Source organism: Zalophus californianus, chromosome 2, assembly GCF_009762305.2.
Source record: "Zalophus californianus isolate mZalCal1 chromosome 2, mZalCal1.pri.v2, whole genome shotgun sequence".
NCBI lineage: Eukaryota > Metazoa > Chordata > Mammalia > Carnivora > Otariidae > Zalophus > Zalophus californianus.
Window position 1 is genome coordinate 194229976 of NC_045596.1, and position 19553 is coordinate 194249528.

Consider the following 19553-nt stretch of genomic DNA (forward strand, 5'->3'; position numbering starts at 1 on the left):
CCAAGGAACAGGCAGATTAACTCCAAAGAGCTGCATAGCAGCAGACCATGTAGCGTGTCCTGGAAATGCAGCACAGTGATGAAGAGCAGGCTCCAAAGGCTGAGCCCCGGTCCATGCTGTCGATGTGGGACAAGACCCATACCTGCTTCCCTCCAGCCAGAAGAATCAGGAGACAGAGATGTGATGGCTTCTGCCTTCGCCCCCCTGCAGAAGGTGGCCCAGACGCCTCCGGGAGCCCGGGGGAGTCACCTCTTTGCCTGAGACAGTACCAGAAGCCCCGAGCAGGAGCCTCAGCAAGAGCAGGAGGAAGCCAAGCAGACGCATTGCAAGGGCTCTGTGACCTACACCGCCCCTGGGCCTGACGCCCACAATTTACGCCAGAACCTACGCATCCAAGTGGAACAACAACATGCTAAAGTAAAAGACTTAAACAGGCTCGAGAGTTTCCTAACATCATAACCAAATATCCAGGATATAATAAAAGATCACCCATCAGGCCCCAAACCAGGAAAGCCACAATCAAGAAGAAAAGACACTCCACCAGTGGCGATAATGAGGTGAATCAGATGTTTGGATTATCCGACCAGGATTTTCCAAAGTGCTTCTAGAATCAATTCTAAGTTCTCTTGAAACCAATTTAAAAAATGGAAAATCTCAGCAACCAGACGTTACACAAAAGAACCAGGTTGGAAATTACAGGACTGAGAAGCATAGTCTCCAACATAAACAAGCTTGCTGGATGGTCTCGCTTGGAGATGGCAGGGAGCCGACTCAGGGACCAAAGCAAACAGAGGAGCTAATATTTATATCCTTGAGATCTCAGAAGGATGGTGGCAGTGTGTGGGACCGAGAAAATATCAGAAAAAAAGAGTGGTTGAAAAGCAGTAGGCATTACATCTACATACTTAACTTCCGACAACTGAGATAAAACGGTACCGCTTCGCCTAAGATGTAGAAAACCTGGAATCTTATAGCTCCTTCAACCTCTCCATCTTCACACTCTAGTCATCATAGTATACCTGCACGCGTTACGCATCTCACAAGACAATCTTACATTATCTTGCGTTCAACAGTCCCATGTATTGTAAAGAAATTAAGAGAAAATAGGAAATATTTTATACTTTCTTAGATATTTGCCTTTTCCGGCTGTCTGTATTGCTTCTTAACGATTTGCATTTCCATCTGGCATCACGCTCTTTTGGCATGGACTTCAACGAGCATCGTTCGAATAGCTGCTTTAAAACCCTTTTTTGCTAATTCCCATGTCTCAGTCATCTTGGAGTCGATCTCTAGTGTTTGTCTTTTCTCTGAAACTGGGTCACATTATTCTGGTTCCTCGTATGTTGCATAATTTGGATGGAATCCTGAATATCACATGGAGGTGGGTCTGGATTTGGGATATTCCTCTAGAGAGTGTTGATGTTTTTGTCTCTTCTGGCAATGAATTTGGTTGGATTCGAACTGCAAATTCTCTCAGGCAAAGGATCAAATCTTGATTTGGTTCTTTTGTCCTTAGCTGCTCTGTGTTCATTCTGTCCGTGAACATGGTGGGGGTGGTCCAGGGGTCAGGCAAGGACAAGGGCAGAGTTTAAGCACCGAACTTGGGGCTCCCCCTCTGGGATCTCGCCTACTTCCCCCCTTTCCAGTGGCCTCTTCAGGCCCCGTTTCTGCCAGACTTTGGCCAGCCTGCTTGGTACTGACTTTGTTCTGCCCTCAGAATAAAAACGGTTAACACATGAGAAGTTACCCCCAGCTGGTCTCGCCTCCCAAAACTTACACCTCTCCAGAATCTGCCAGTTTTGGTTCGCTCCCTAGGATTGTTGCTGAGTGTGTGCAGAACCTGCTTATCCGGTTGCCCAGAAACTAGAGTTGGGTTCAGTTAGAACTTGCCCCACCATGGAAGCAGAAACCTCCTTGAGGTTTTGAAGGGAAACGCAGTCAAAACCCAGAAGCAGGTTTGAACGAATGTCATTTTTCAAACATCCATTCTTTCCAAACAAGACCCTGTTTTGCCTGTCCATCTGGTTCTTTGATGCTTCTCAGTAAAATTTTCTTCACATAAATCCTGCATATTTCTCACCAGGTAAGTATCTACATGCATTATACTGAAATTGATTGCATTTCATTTGCCTCTATTTCCCTGGCATTAATTCGCTCATTTATGGAAGCCTCGTTAGGGACGGGCCTTTCCCTCCCTGTGGCACAAGGAGTCTATAGTTTTGTTCTGAACGCACACCCGGGTCAGCTAAGCTCACCCGTGGTCCAGCCAGCCCGGGTCTGCCTTGTAGTCATTGTCCTGTTGAGCTCCTCGGGTTGGGGTCACCGATCTTGGGCTGGTTCCAAGTCTGTCTCTTCAACACAGAGTTCAAACACAGATTACACTGCAGCATATGCTCTGGCCTTGCTGAGAATTTCATATGCTGAGAACTCTGAGAGCTCTGCATGGACAGTGTAGCGACAGAATGGGAAAGGGGGTCAAGCCATCTTCTCCGCGGTCCTTTGCTTGTCTAAAAATCTTTTTAATAGACTGAACGAGCTCTAAGTGGAATTTTCCACAAACATGCAGAAACAACATAAGACTGAGGTTTTCCTTTTCTTTTGGTAAATAATTATATAGTTACCTGCACTAAATTTAGGGGGGGGTACAAAAACACAGAGGGAAGTTAAAATGAGAAATAAAAAAACAATAGCACATTAGTAAGCTTTTTAAATGGACTTGATTTTAAAAATTAATTTCAGATATTAAAATCAAGATCAGAAAAATTGAAATCAACTCTTTTTAAAGATCTGCAGACAACTTCCGTTCCTAAATATTACTTTTATATTCTGAATCCCCATAGGCTTCTAGGAAAATGCATTTGAAGTTATCCAAGTGTTTGGCTTCTCTCTGGCATCTAACGGGGAACTTGATGTCTGTTGAATAGAATACAACCAAGCAAATGTTCTTTTCCATAAAGGAGATCTCATTTCCTTAAATTTCATTTATGAAAACAAGAAGTACTTTAATCGTATGCCGTGAAGAGTGGCGGTACCCAAGAACATGACTCATTACAGATGGAAGACTTAGCTATTTCACTGGACTATGTAAGCTTCCTTAAAAAAAAAAACAAAAAAAAAACAAAAAACTGCTTCCCCAAAGAAGTTACAAGAGACCAACAGCACACTAAAAATACTTTATTGTCATTACTAAATGCATTATATATACATGATAAATAGAATATTTGGTACATCTGATGAAACACCCAGTCTTTGTCAAGGTAAAAGAAATACCCAAAGAATGGAAAGATGGCACACATTAAGAAAAAAAAAAGAACAGATCTCAAATATTGCAAGAACTATAAAATGTGCCACATTCTACAATCTTTCTATTAAAGATTAAACAATTAAACAAAAGGGGACTAAACATTATATATGGTTTGAAGAAATCAAATGCCAGATATTCTACAGAAGGAGAAAACATTAGCACCCTGGAATAATTTTTGTTCCTGGTCCATTTTCTGCCCACTGGAAAAAATCGCACTGTTTTGCCTTCCCAAGAGGACACACAAAAAAATTCTTTCCGTTGTTAGGTCCAATCTTCAACACCGTTCTCATGATGGAGCGTTTGCCATGGTTGCAGAATGGGAAGGACAAATCTGCCCACTACAGGGTGAAAACAGAAGGATTGTAAAGTTCAAGTGCAGGTTAGAAATATGTACAGGCTGAGCCTGGGTGCACATGATCAGTGCACCCCACATTCCCTGCTACTCTTAATCTGACATTGTAAAATTGACACAAGTCATTAGTTCTTGCCCTTAAAACAGCTTATAGACTATAAGCATCTCTTCTACAAATTTGTTTGAATTATGCAGTAAACTGCCATGATTCTGAGTTTCTCTTTGTCTAAAGGCATACTTATAGGAGTTCTTTCCTCTTTGTTGAAAATATTTGGAAACGATCAGAATCTTGCTGGAAAGCAATCACCAATGTTTCTATCAGTCTGTTTCAGTTAAAATGATTAAGATCAAAGATTTGTTATGAGTTTGATACTAAAGTTCCTTCATCTCTTAGGAAAAGAAAGAATTCAATACAGAATTACATGGATGAATTTAGGCAGATTCCCTTGTATTATTCTTATAAATTTTGGCCTCAAGGGAGCTTTAGAACAAGCTGTGATATTATTAATTTGCTACCTAATATTTTTTCCATTACATCCACAAAAGCTCCTTGAGGAGGAAATGTGTCAGTCCAGGAGGATGGAGTTACATCTTGTGCAGGGGTTAAGACCTGGGAAATTCCTGAAGACAAAGATTTTCTCTCTCAATGAGCCCAACCAAAAAATTTTTGTTCCAGCACTGAAACAGATCAGCGTTTTCTTTTTTTCAGTTATTCACCAGATACAACAACTGGAAAAACACAGATCTTTACACATTAGAGTCACACTCAGCATAGTGAGAGACTCACACCTTGAGAAACACAGAAGGTGAGCCTGAGGAAGGAGAAGGACCCCAGATTCAAGTGTCCTATCCCATCTTCATTCCCAGGGACACTCACAGATCGGCAAGGAGGGAGGAATCGCCCTCTATTTACATTGTTACCGTGCAAGCTTGTGTAATCGGATTCACTACGTTTACTCTAAATCCAAGGTATATAAACTATTCTTCCTGGGTACTTCTATCCAATGCACAAACCAAGGGTTTCATAGCAGAAGTTAGGAAGAGCACGTTTGCATCTTGGATTATTCGCCACCTGGGTAATACCTTCCTATCTTTATAAACCAAGGGCAACACATCTACACTTGTGGTTACGTGTGTGACATAACCAGAATCATCTAACAGCTATTATTTGATTACTTTTTCTTTTTTTGATGAAGCTCTTTGAATTTTAAGTTCTTCAACATTCAGGCTTTCGAATCAAGTGTCAATATGACAACTTAAAATTTAAAGGTGAAAAGGGAAATAAAATTTAAAGATGAAATGGGAAAAAAAATTGCTATTCATTACTTTTTTTTTTTTTTTTTGGAAAAGCAGAGAGGAAGCGCAGAGGGAGAAAGAGAACCTTAAGCTCCGACGTGGGGCTCGATCTCGCAACCCTGAGATCATGACCTGGGCCGAAATCAAGAGTCAGGCGTTTAACCGACTGAGCCACCCAGGCGCACCACTATTCATTACATTTTAATAACAGAAGTATTCAATTACATGAGAGCGAGCTTGAAAAATCTTACACGTACTTGGAAAAATCCACACTGCGCTTCTCTAGGTAGAGGACAAACATAAAACTGCCTGCCCTTGTTTTCACCATCCTTCCGCACAACCTGGAGAACGCAGAGGCGGTTGTGTTTACTGCAGCGAGGACTGTCAGCATTTAATGCACGAGTACCATCTGTCATATTAATTCCAAGTTCACTGAAATGACAGGTTACAAAGTTACTACAGTGTAACAGCGGTAAAAGGGATCATTCCCACCACCTCCCCGTGTCTTGTCTGTACCAAGACATGGTACCAAAAAGTGGACCATGGCCAACTGTAGGTCATTACACACACTGTGACATCTTTTTAACTCTTGGGTTCCCCAGGTAATCCAAATTCACTTCCGAAGCTACCTATGCACCCAAAGCACACGATTAAAATTTCTAAAGAATAAAAACAGCTGAAATGTGCACCCAATACATCCACTTTATCTACTTTTCATTTGTGATATCCAGTTCTTCCCTTCCTCAGGATTACAGTGTGGCCCCTTTTATTTCCCTTAAAATATTCTCAAGTCCGCTGCTCCCCACCCCCCGAAGTAACTAGAATGAGTCTTCTCTAATTATGTTCTCATCGGTAGCAAACTCTCGCCGATGGCTCTGACAAGGCCAAAGAGATCACCCTTTCTATTGTCCACTTTAGAGACAATTTTCTATGCTTTTCTTTGATCAAGGCTGCTACAATAGTTGCAATCATATTTCAGGAAGGCACGGGCTGCCTGGCAGAGCAGGAATGTGTGTTTTGTAAAGCTACTAGGGAAGCTTTATTCTCCCCCACAATTACGATCAAGAGTATCTGCAGGTTATTCCCACACAGAGTGGACTAAGGTCAGAAGCTGGACTTCTACTGTAGCTGGAAAAGCAGAATTTTCTCTTGGAAAAGGAGCTTCATGATTATTTTAAGGTTTTTTTTTTAATATTTGCATATTTTTAATAATGCCTTTATAAGAACTAGTCTTTTTAATAAAACGGTTGAAGAGAAAAAGAGCTCACATTAATTAAAACCAGAAGTCCTTCCCCTTAATATCCCTATTTTAAAAACGTTTTAATGATAAAATTTGTTTTGGTTAAAATATCATTATTAAATAATTTCTATGATGGAATATTACTTAGACAATTTTTAAAAAAATACTGAAAAATCATAAATACATCCCCTTTTTCTTGCTTCCTAAGCTACATTCTTCATATACTTGTTCCTATAATGATACCTCAAGGTATCATATCTAACTGAAATGTTCAGAGTTTGAGGTATTTTTTCCTTCCAGTTTTATTGAGACCGAACTGACATACGAGGTCTTTTATTTGTGATGAAATTGGTTTAAAATCACCTATAAAACAGACACTTATACATGGCTTTAAATTAACTCAACTTTAAATAAATAAAAGCTTTAAAAAGAAATAAATTAATTAACTCAAATATTCTGAGGGTGGTTTCTGAAGCTGGCCATGCAGTAGGCATTGCTAAGGAAATCATTATAGTTCAATATTTTGCCAGCAACTGTTTTGTGGCTACCTTCTTCGGGGTGGGGGACGGTAGTCAGTATTTTAGAATTAGAGGTCATACCATCCCGAAATAGCAAAGCCTGAAGACAAGAGGACTTTCTTTTTCTGTATCCCTCCATTTACCAATACCCCTTCCAAGAGAGGGGATATTGGAACTTAAACTTTGAGAGAAACTAAATATGTAGATGGTTGCAGAGAAGTCAAGAAATGTCAAAACCAAAGCAAGGGGATCATAAATGTGCTTGGAAAAAAAAAAACTGTTGAGAGAAAGAAAAAAAGGTGAAGAATGCCAATAGAAAGGAGAGAAATGCTTTCTTACAGAAAAAAAAAATCCACACATGCAGATAGTTTTCTACATTATTTTGAAGGTGGCTGCCTTAGATAACAATTAGTTGAACATTTTCTAACCCATTTGCTTCTACCTAGATATCTCCAGGGCTCCAAATACCCAGGAGAGGTTTAAATTCTCTTACCAGTGAAGCTTTCCTGGGGAGGGGCAAGGTGGAAGGTAGGGTTACGATGGGGGAAGAAAAGGCCCCCGTGTCCCCCCCGGGTTCCTCATTTCTGTCTGTCATTCCATTTCCTCCTTAGTATTAAGTTAAAGACAAAAATATCTACATGCTACCTTATTCCTAGTACTCAGAGTGGGATCCACTGACCAGAAGCATCAGCAGTACCTGGGAGAGCCTTAGAAACACAGAATTACCCACCTTGCTCCAGATCGGCCGCAGAATTAGAATCTGGATGTTAAAAAGATTCCCAGGTGATTCATATGCACATTAACTTGTGAGCCACTGAGTTAATGTAACCAAGATATTGATGCCACCTGTGATCACATCAACTCTAAATATGCACAGTTAATCTTAATTTTATGATAGAAAACATTATCCAGGATAATTAAATGTTCTGATTAATTGAGGATATCTTGGTTCCTCTTTGTTTCCATCATCATTTAAAAACTTTCTAAAATGTAGCAGAGCATTTTAAGGTAAACTTAGCATGCAAAATAGTTTAACTTATTTTGATAACGAGGACCATCATTTTGAATATTAACAGTGGATTATAAATGGCCTATTAATATGAGAGATCAGGGGTTGACAAATCTTTTCAGATGGCACATATTTTCGGCTTGTGGGTCTTAACAGTTTGTTGCAACTACTCAACTCTGCTGTTGTAGCACAAAACGCAGCCATAGAAAATACGTCAGCCTATGGGAATGGAAGGTGTGCCAATAAAACTTTATTTATAAAAACAGGCGGTGGGCCGGATTTGGCCCTGCCAATGGTAAAGTAAAAGTCATTAGAAGTGAGCAATGCTTGATACCTAATAGGTTCTCAATAAATACTTGTTAATAAATAACACTGAACAGAGATCAGATAAAGACTATTATCAAGAACAAGGACATGACCATGCACAGTCTGTAATTTTAAAATGGACAGTTTTCAACCATCGATTTATCATGGCTTAACTTATCTTACAGATAGGGTGATTCATTACAATGAAAACACTGCCTATAATGTTTTTGAACTAATCAGTGCCGTTGAATGTAGATTTTGGAGCTCAGTGTATTTCAAGAAATAAAACAGAGGTTCAGTGACTCATCCTAGCTGGTCCCAGGTGGTTCTAAAATCCTTGGGGGCTGCAAACTGCAAAGGGGACAGGAAGTGCGTCTGAGGGGTCAGTGTTTCCCCAGTGTGAGAGGTGGAGCCTGCCAGCCCTGCCCAGGGACAGAAGAAAGTGTTGGTGATTCTGCCAGTTTTATTTCCTCCTGCGAGTGAACCTCGGCTCAGCTAGGGAAAAGCTTTAACCGAAAACACATGTGTTCTTTGCAGACGCACCCTAGTGTTTTGCTCTGCCTTTAGAATAATTGGATCAAAGACTTAAAACTGTTTCTAGCAGTTCTTCTGAGCTGCTTAAAAACCGGTTCAACCATCTAATTTATAATCCAGTAGCTGGATAAAATTCAAGTATATCCAAAGACCAATCTGGAAATATGCCTCATCAACATAGCATGTATCATGTGGTGAGGAGATCAGTAATTAAGAGAACAAAAGGCGAATTAATTACCATATAATTATTAAAGAAAAAAAGAAACTGGCTATAAATTCTCTGAGTGGACCACCTGCTTTAATCGTATTATGTTGTGAGCTTCTGCTCGGCATCTTGTCCACAAGATGAACACTGTAGCTGCCAGACAAGGAGAAAAATGAAATAAATGACAGTAATTTGCAATTTATTCCTTGTAAAGTAGCTGGGTGCAGAAGGGCTGCTGGGTGAATGTATTTCATCACTTGACATTTATTCTGCTAGTTGATCTTGATTGATTTTAGAGTCTCAGTCCTGGGGTTCTTATATTCAACACATACTCAGGCTGCAGTGCTTCTAAGTAATGCTGTGTGCTGTGATTAATCATATGACCCTATTACAAATGGCTTATGAAGAAATCATTTAAATTTAAGGTTACATTAATGTTTTCTTAAGTCCCTAATTCATTAGTTAAATTGTCTGAGATTTTCTACAAAGCACTGAGGAAATAAAAATATGCCAAGATATTTCATCTGGGTACAGGGAAGGCCACAACACTTTAAATTGCTCGCATCTACTTCTTTCCGCCGAAGCTACAGCACAGAAAAGACTTCAGTACGGATTTTCTTAGAGGATAGCCTCCCAACTCAGACACTCCAGACCCTAGCTCCTTCATGACCTTTGACTGGGGTTCATTAGACGTTAATTAGGATGAAAGTGTAAAGGGAGTGTCCTGATCCAGGCAGTTAAACGCTTCGTCTCCACAGCTTAATTCACATGTCTGTCATTCCTAAGTTATGGACAAAAGTTAAAGCAGTTATAAATGATTATGAGCAAGATTTTTTTTTAAGAAATCAGCCAAGGATAAATCATCAAGACTAACTTGATGGTAAATTTAGAGTTGGGATAGAAGACTCGAGACAAAAGAATCTATCAACCAAACACTGCCTCAGAATTATGAAATATGCTCCAAGGGTTCCCAGAGGCTAGTCTGGGACGGTACCCCAGGTGGTCCCCCGTCTTGCCGCCTGAGGGAGGAATCTTCCCCTCAGCAAAGACACAGCCCATCTGGGGAGAAGCTAATAATGCAACTCCCCCCGCCCCCACAATGATCACTTTAAGTCCCACGCACACCACCTCTTTTCTGCCCATCTCCCATGGGCAGAAAGACTCTAAAAGACCCATGGGAAGAAGACTCTGCACCTTCACTTCATTGTAAAAATGCAGGATGGACAGCCCTCGCTTTCTGAAGGAAAAAAAAAAAAAAAACAGCTGGGGAAAAAATTGTGGAGAAATGTCTCTCTCTGAGGGAAGCCTAGTATCAGGTTGTGAGAGTAAGGAAGTCTAGATAAAGGGTCTAAGCAAGGTCGTATGGAACAGGTAGTTTTAGGTGCTGCCAAGAATCCTAAGAGAAGGGGTGACATTGTTTATTAACATTGCTATCTCTGGTGACAGCAATTGGCGGTGGGGGGTGGGGGCTTCTAGATGTGAAGTTCATAGTCTCAAAACATATCTGGTCTGCTAGTATTTACTAATCAAAATGACAACTTTTCAAGTTCAGATACAAAAGTGGCAGACGTGTTCTTTGGGCCTTATTGGCCGAAACACACAACACCATCCCACACGGCTATTGAGATAAAGTCACTTTCTTTAGCAGAAATGTCACTAAAAGTATCTCCAATTCCCTCTCTTTAGAAGAGAAGACACTTAACTGTCATGAGTAAGTCTCCCTTTTAGAAGAACTATCTTTCTTTGGAAGGAAATATAAAAAAATACTTTAACAGTGGTGACTGATATCAGGTGGGATTATGGGGGATTTAAACATTTTTCTTTATACTTTCTAATATTTTCCAACTATTCTGTATTGAACTGTAGACAGTTACAGTCAGAATAAAATAACTTTTTACGAAGAGATGTAGAAGGTTCTGTTTTCATTCTCTTCCCTTCTCTAACATTATAAGCTAGAGAAAGCAAGGGAAGTAAATTACCATAATCATCTTTCCAGGTTTGATTTACCTTCCAAAATCAATGCAATTGCTTTAGCAGTGAATGACTTCTCTGCCTTCTTAAAACTTAATGCAAATACCTTCAAGATCAAGGTTAGAAGTATCACACCTGTTAGAAAATCCAGGGTTACCACTCTTGAGGTCTGGTGATGAGGTGTGGGTTGTTTTCAATTTTTTATATGCTGGGCTAAATAATTTAGACCGAGAGCAGACCGTAGGCGATACGTTTACTTTGTTAGATGGTTGAGTTGTCTGGTGTGCCCTCTCCTCGGAAGGATGCAGTGGATCACTAAAACAAACGTCAGTCTGAGGAGGGTTTTGAAATTCTCCATCTAGTATCTGCTTTTGGCTTCCTTTTCTTTCCAAAGCACTGGACTTATTGCTGAAATCAGCCAAGACAAGCGTTGTAGTTCCAAATGCCGTTTTCCTGTTGATCTTCACTTCTGTACTTGGTTTTCCAAAGCTATTACACGGATACTTCACTAAGCTGTTAAAGTCAATAGAATGTTCTTCATTCTTGATTACTGAATCCGGGAGGAGAGAGAGAGAGGTAATTCTGCAGTATTCCTATAGTATATGGACTATTTGAAATATATAAAAACATATATATTTGTAATATATTGACTATTTGAAACATCTATTTATATGACTAAAACTTATTCCCCTATGATAGTGAATACATAGAACGAATAACACAAAGTTACTTTGGACAATTCAGGATTAGCCATGTTCTTGCTAGGAAAATGAAGTGTCAAAAGTTCAATTACTCATAGAGGCTCCGAGGTGGGTTTAACAAAGATTTATATTTGCTTCTTACTATGTCTAACCATTTAAAGGTCATTCAGCTATCAATTCTGTTACTATGAGGCAACATATTAAAGCAGTCGTAATTAAGAGGTTGGTCAGATCAGTAGCTAGAGACCTGTCTCTAGATTATCAGGAATGTTTCTGTGAATGACATAGTAAAGGGAAAGGCTTAGTAAAATTAAGCAAAGATGAATTATAAAGACTTAACATTAATTAAAAATGTTTCAGCAAAGCATCCCAGGATTTTGGAATCGGTGCTGTAATATGTTCTAAATTGTAGTCTTTTGTACTCAGAGAAATAACAAGAAAATAGTTAATGAGAGGCCAAGAGCCATTTCAGTGGAAATGAACGAGGAGACCTAAGCCTGTGGTTTTCTGAGGGCTCTCTGCTCAAAGATCCAGAAACAGGAGGCGCTGTCCCTTCCAGCAAAGCTGTGCGCGGGGCCAGGCCCGCCTTTCTGGCCCAGAGAACAAAACGCAGCTTGGCAGCCAGCACAATGTGGGGTCCACAAGTCAAGGATGAACTTTCTCATCTCTAATTGAAGGAAGAAAGAACGCTTTGAGAACACAATAGGAGCTGCATCAGTGAGCGGGTTCTTAATCACGGGCTCTCTCTGAGGTTTAACTTTCTCTGAACGCATGAGATTGTGAGCTGTAAAGACTTATTTTGAAGGATTTCAATGAAATCAGTACAATTGTCTGGGTAAAGATTTTAATAACAAGGGGTAGGAAGGATAAAGAAGGGAAAAAATTCAGCATTTTTCTATTCCACCTGCAACGGTATTCTTGCAGAAATCCTGCCTTTCTGTTTATAAAGCACTTGGACTGAATAACAAACCCAAAAGTTGCTGAAATCTGCATAAAACAAAGCTTTATTGAATAATTCATTAGAAATAGTAGAGAACAGATGTGATCATCTCCGTTTTTTGAGATACAAAGGCACATACTCTTTTAGCACAAGCATGTTTTCCCTCCCTGTTGGGGAAAAAAAAAAAAAAGTACTCAATAGAATATTAGCGTGGTTTACATGCAAAGTCTGGCAATTCCTTTAAACCTTTCAGAAAGAGAGCATTTTACTTAGTTATGAAATATCAAGATGGAACAAGATATATACCTTTGTATCATTAGTCCTCTTTGAAGTGTTAGGAACTCAAAATCAGAATTCAGGCTTACCGGTAGGCCTTGAAGTCAGGCAAGCGTCACAGGTCTTCGAAGACGGCCTATTTATCAGCGTACAGACCACACACGTCCATTGCTCTTCACATTTGCCAGCCAAGTGCTCCCCACTACTAGATGGCCACCTGATTGTAGTGTTTCTTCTGGGCAGATTGCTACAAAAGGATTTTTAAGGTTACTCATTAACCCTGTTACTGTTGTTCTTGTACATTCTAGGTATTTTAGAAATTCTTATAATCTTAATACCCAAGTGGGTACAGGCCCTAACTCTCTCGGAATAAGATGTTTCTTCTTGGGCCCTGTTGATTGCTGTTAAAGACAGAAATAACAAATAAACCTTTTTATTTAGAACAAGAGTTGTTTTGTTTTTTTTAACTCACTAAAAATAGTCGACAATAATTGCTAGGAAGCATTTCTCAAATAAGGTTTTAAGTACGTGGTACTCTTCCCAAAGCCAAACTAAGATATCTTCACTGAACCAAATTTGGGGGGTGGTGGGGCAAGATGGGGGGAGAAAAGAATTAGGCAGAAATTAGAACATGGAAAGTAAAGTGAGAAAAATTTTAGTTACTTCATGTGCATGTCTCTCTAGAATTTCTCAACACTTGTCTGCTAAGCACTATATCGATCAGCTGATCTGTAATGAAGAAAAAGATACCTGGCCTCATATTACTTCCCCTAAGGTAAAACTGTTTCCTGTTAGGTATCTAAGGAAGAGATCGGTAAGAAAGCAATAAAACCAACGCTGACTTTTGGACACAAATGTAAATCATGATTTCCCACCTGGAATTCTTTTCTTTTTTTTTTTTTAAGATTTTATTTATTTGGCAGCGAGAGAGCACAAGCAGGGGGAGCAACAGAGGGAGAGGGAGAAGCAGACTCCCCGCTGAGCAGGGCGCCCCATACGGGGCTCGATCCCAGGACCCCGGGATCATGACCTGAGCCGAAGGCAGACGCGTAACCGACTGAGCCACCAGGCGCCCCTCCCACCTGGAATTCTTAATTGACTATTTATTGTTACACAAAATGCCATTAAAAGCTCTGATAAAGTCCTACTCTTAAATACATAGTTCCACAGAGCATGTCACGTGGGTAATTAACAGGAGAGCATCGCAGATTCCTTCAGGATTCCAAACATTCATACTGAGAAGAGCTTTTTGGTAAAGGCTATGGGACCTCCCTTTTCAGAGCATGAGTTCTTTGACTTCAGAGGTACCCTGTCTCCTGTAACATTTTGCTCCGTACATATAATTACACCAGTTTTTAAATTCAGGCTTGTCTGGTGAAATAACAAATAGCATAAGAAAGTCTGAAAGTGAGGCGCATCTCATTATGGTTCTTTTATCTTCACTGACTTGTAATGCCCCTCAGTATTTCTTATTCCTATGGAGCCCCAGACCTCCCATAGAATTTGTATACTTGACCTAACTCCTGCCCTCCTACCAACTTACTCTGAAAGGGAGCAAAATGCATTTATTCATAATTAAACAAACACAATTTAAATAATCTTCGGATTTTCTATCCTACAATTTTCACCACATTCTTACCTTCTAACCTACGGATTTCACTAATCAGAAACCTATGTTCATTGTTACATGCAGAAGCTTTGGAAGCATTTCTTCCCCTTACTGTCCCACTTCTTAATCACCTACTAAGAAATTCTTTCCAATCCCCACTTGGATGTGCAACAGGAATCTCAAAGTTAATATACGTCTGTCATGGACTGAGTAACCATCTCCCAAAAATAATGGGTCATAATACCAGGAACCTGTAAACGTTACTTTATAAAGAAAGAGGACCTTTGCAGATGTAATTAAAAACCTTGATGCGGGGAGATTTTCCTGGATCATCTGGGTGGCCCCTTAATCTAAACCCCAGTGTCCTTGCAAGAAAGATGCAGAGGGAGATTTGATACCCCTGCAAGAGAAGGCGATATGACCACAGCGGCAGAGACTGGAGTGAGGCAAACCACAAAGGAAGGAGCCCCGACCACCACCAGAGGCTGGAAAAGGCAACGGATTCTCCTCTAGAGCCTCTGGAGGGAGCACAGCCCCGCCCACACCTCTGGCCCCCTGGAGCTGATTGATGTTGAGCTTCTGGCATCCAGAACTTCAAGAATAACTTTCTGCTGCCTTAAGGTACCAAGCTTGTGGTCATTTGTTAGGGCTGCCACAGGAATCTAGTGGAAGTAAAATTAAAGATCACACCCCCCACCCACACCTTGCAACTCTGCTAGTTTGTCTCATCTCAGTAAATGGCTTCACTGTGCCCTCCACGGATCAGGCCAAAAACCCGGGAGTGGTCCTTAATACTTCTTACCCTCACGTCCCACATCCAGTCCACCAGCAAATCCTGTCGGCTCTGCTCCAGAGGCAAATTCACTCTGAAGCTACTGAAGCTTCCATAGCTCGGTGTGTTCTCCTCTACAGACCAGAGTGGGGATCGGGGAGAATGCAGGCAGTGACCCCAGCCACGAGATGGGGACTAAGAGCACTGTCGGGGGCGTCAGTCCTGGGGTTCTGGCCAGGCAAGGCCCATGCACCGCCAGCACCATCTTGCATCTGCTCAGTGCCAGGCACGAGGCGCCCTGGTGGCATCAGGAGCAGAACTGTCTCTACTTTCACAAGGACCTGAAAAGGTCTGCCCCTTTCTTTGCTAAAGGGCCTTTATGACCCAGGCTGCAAGGCCATTTGACACATGCACCCCCCAGCAAAGGCAAGAAGTATGAGGCCAAAACGTGGAAGTGATTACACAGCTGTGGCTTGCAGCTGGTAAGAGTATCTTATTTATCTCATCTTTGTGGTGTTTACAAATTATAATTTGTTCTTATTCTAAATATTCATAGTAGGACCAAACTTAGCATTCATACTTATACATTTTTTTTCATAAAGAAGGCCCCCTAAATTGTGTAAGTTTCAGCCCTTAACCCTACCTCAACTTCTAAAATGATCCTTAATTCAGCCATTTCTTGCCCCCACTCCCTCCACAAGTTGCCATCATTTATCACGGGCGCTACTGTTGAGGGCACCCAGGCGCCATCTCTTCACTCTGGTCACACTTACAGTCACTTTTCCACACGGTGGCCTCACCGTCCTCATAAAACACAAATCCGTGTATGTCACCCCCCTGCTCAAAACGTTCCTGCGGCTTCCCAGCTAACTCAAAGTCAATACACCCCACGTTACCCAGAGCCATCTTTCAATATATAAATCAGCTACTTCTCTCCTGTTCAAAACCTCCAAAGGCACCTCATCATACTCAGAATAAATCCAAAACTTCTTGCCCCTCGGCCCGCATTCATTCTGCTCGGCTCACAGCCACGCCTACCTCTTTCTCCCCAAAAAACAAGTCAGAGACTTCATGCTTCTCCAGTCACCTTCTCCTCCACTTTCACGAGGCATCAGACTCTTTCAAAAGTCTCCTCAGAGACTTTATCCACCCAAACTATTGAAAATGACCTTCCCTGTCACTATGTGTCCCCTCACTGAGGGGGATGCGTCTGCAGAGCACTGTGTATCGCTGCCGGATACCTTATACATCCAGGGACATAGAGCTTTATTTTTAAGATCTCCTCCCGCTGGAATACAGAGTTCCATGAATAGGCCACAAATACAGGTGAAATGAATGGATTTTGCCCTGCGTGCCTATGGAGGCTACTTTCTGGAAGATCAGCATTTCTGAGTCGTCAAAGGCGGTGGCCGTCCCTCAAGCCCCGCCTGCTCAAACTCCCTGGATGTCACTCTGTCAAAACTTCCCACTGCTCTTCTTTGGGCGCGTTTTCTTCTTTTGATCAGCAAAGTCCAGGTAACCTCAAGGCTCTCTCCTGGACCTTCCTAGCGTCTCTCTGTGCATACTCTCAGGGAGTGCGAATACTACCAGATTTGACTCTCAGCTCAGATTATTCCAAGACGGGTCACGGGGAGGAGCTCTGTTCTCAGAAGCCAGAGCCATAAAAAACAGGTGGAGGACGACCGTGTCTCTAAGGAGTGTTGGCAATTCTCAGTGGAGATCAGTTGCTGGCATGGCAAGCAACTGATTTCCCCTTGTCTACCAAACTGATTATTTTTTAAGGACAGCAATGTAAATGTTAATAAAACAAAAGAAGGTACACAAGATAAAGTAGCATTTAAAGGTTGGAAGAAAAAGAACGACTAAGTGGCTGCCCAATTGCTATTTCAGGGCAATCAACTGCTATTGCAGTCTAATCTGATCCCTCACTCACGGAGCACCAATACTTTCTGGAAGCCCCTCCAGAATGTGTTTCTTCTGCTGAAACCAGAAGGAATTTACTATGGCGAGGCTTGAGCAGGAAACAGCTCACACCTACTTTTATTCTTTCTCCTCGTTCTAGCTGTGGAGAGCCCAGGCAAGGTGGTCTTCACGGGTTCCACGTCCCGAGACTCAAGTTTTGATAGCTTTGTTATTAATCCTGTGAATTCCACCAATATTCATTTTGGCCACATGACCCCAAGATTCCCCTTTTCGTTTAAGATCATTTGAGCTGGGTTTCTTTCGTTGTCCTCAAAAGACTCCCTTTTAAATTATTTTTAAACATGACAACTGGGTCATCAAACCATCTTGCCAGAACAAGCCTATCCTATTAAGGTTAACCCATTACAGATTTTCTTCAATTCGTGTCTCCACTCCCAAGTGCTCTGTAATTGCTCCACCCTCCTCAAAAATCTCTACCAGCTCAGACCTGCCTTAACAATTGGCTTGCAAAATCAGTAACTTCTCATGCACTAGCAAACAATTCTCAATACTTTCCAAACTAGAGGGCTTTCAGAGACCCAAACTTTTTTTTTAAGAGTTTATCTATTTATTTGACACAGAGAAAGAGAGAGCTCAAGCAGAGGGAGCAGCAGGCCGAGAGAGAGGGAGAAGCAGACTCCCTGCTGAGCAGAGAGCCTGATGTGGGACTCCATCCCAGGGCCCTGAGATCATGACCTGAGCTGAAGGCAGACACCCAACTGACGGAGCTACCCAGGCATCCCACCGAATGTGTCTTCTTATAGGAACAAAACACCCTCCCCTTCGTGTGGCTCTACAAAAGCACGTTCCTTCCTCTTGTCTTCAATGAATCTCTATTTCCTTCCACACGGATCTCAAAGTTCACCTTCTTCAGAAAGACTTCCTTGTTCTTCCTGCATAGATTTAAGTATTTCCTCCTCTCGACTCCCACTGCCATTAGTAAAACCGTGCCCTCTGCAGAGCTTCCATTCCAAACCCAGTGGGGTTTTAATGAGCTATTTACTCATTGACTCCCTGCCTTAGACTTTGAGTACTTTGAGGGGCTGCATTTTATTTTGTCTCTGTATTCGCTACTGGGGAATACAGCAGACACTAATAAAAAAAAGTCATAACAAATGATTTTTTTAAGAATTTATAAAATAAGGACTAATACGGAAAAAGAAACGATAGCAGTTTCCTCTCAAGGAAAAAATACTTACCTATATAAACTATGCTAGCCCGTATATAAATTAGAGCCAACAACAGATGATACAGGTATTCAAATCAATAAAGACTGCAAAATTTGGGGAGGACTTCATGAAGAAGTTAAGTCAACTCTGTACAACTGAAGGAACACGGGGATTTAGATCAATGCTGTGGGGCTTTTCCTATTGCTTCAAATTCATTCGAAATGACTTTAACTTAAAATGAGAAAATGTAGTCAACATAAAATGTTCAAAAACTCATGGAGAAAATGAACAGAATATACTTCATTATAGAACTCTCTAATAAGGCAAATACTACTGGTTTTCAAATGTTTTATTATGTACACATTTATTTTTAGTTGCTTTTCCAAATGACCTCTTAAGCTGAATGCCAATATATAAATCAGAAGTAGCTGAGGAGGGAGGAGGGATTGCAGCTCAGGAATTTCCAGTAGAGCAGGGCCTCCTCTAGCCCACAGGTGCCCCATGTCTCTTGCAGGGAACCCCTGAGCTTTTGAAACCTAATTTCAAAAAATCTTTGGAATTGACAATTATTGATATGGTAAATAACATATTTCTCTGATGATTTGGAAGAATACTTTTTTTGTTTTTTGTTCTTTTTTTTTTAAAGATTTTATTCATTTATTTGACAGAGAGAAACAGCGAGGGAGGGAACACAAGCAGGGGGAGTGGCAGAGGGAGAAGCAGGCTTCCCGCCGAGCAGGGAGCCCCATGCGGGGCTCGATCCCAGGACGCTGGGACCATGACCTGAGTGAAGGCAGACGCTTAACGACTGAGCCCCCCAGGCGCCCCAAGAACACTTTATTTTTTAAAGCCTCAAAAGTTATCAATTCAAAGAAAACAAATATAGAAGATTAAGCATTTTTTCAGTAGACAAACATTTATGGAATGTCCTCTATATACCACTGTGTTAAACACATTTGGTCGTATGTACACCTATAATATTAAAAATAAGAAAACCACAAATCTGCACAATATATTATCTAAATACATCACAGATGTATTTAGATACATCTACACAGATGTAGATAGATCTACACAGATGTAGATCTCTATGACAGTACGGTGGGGTGAGGAAGGAGCCGTGAGAGATTCAGGGAAAAGGAGCTGAGGACAAGAGAAGGAGAGATGAAAAGGAAGTCACGAGGAGAGGGAGGACAGGAAGTCGCGAGGGGAGGGAGGACAGGAAATCAAGAGGGGAGGGAGGACAGGAAGTCGCGAGGGGAGGGAGGACAGGAAGTCGCGAGGGGAGGGAGGACAGGAAGTCGCGAGGGGAGGGAGGACAGGAAGTCCCGAGGGGAGGGAGGACAGGAAGTCACGAGGGGAGGGAGGACAGGAAGTCGCGAGGGGAGG

The 19553-nt window shown here is 41.4% G+C and overlaps 1 protein-coding gene across 1 annotated transcript in view; it reads right to left on the bottom strand.

The window, feature by feature from the left end:
• Window positions 1-3299: 3299 nt before the first annotated feature.
• NEIL3 (nei like DNA glycosylase 3) overlaps window positions 3300-19553 on the bottom strand; it is a 45444-nt gene continuing 29190 nt past the window's right edge. The window contains exons 7-10 of the mRNA XM_027599525.1: window positions 12745-12899; window positions 10871-11294; window positions 5210-5384; window positions 3300-3642 (exon numbers count right to left, since the gene is read on the bottom strand). Of these exons, the coding sequence (XP_027455326.1) occupies window positions 3460-3642; window positions 5210-5384; window positions 10871-11294; window positions 12745-12899 (937 nt within the window). The 3' untranslated portion in view covers window positions 3300-3459. The remainder of the gene's footprint in view (window positions 3643-5209; window positions 5385-10870; window positions 11295-12744; window positions 12900-19553) is intronic.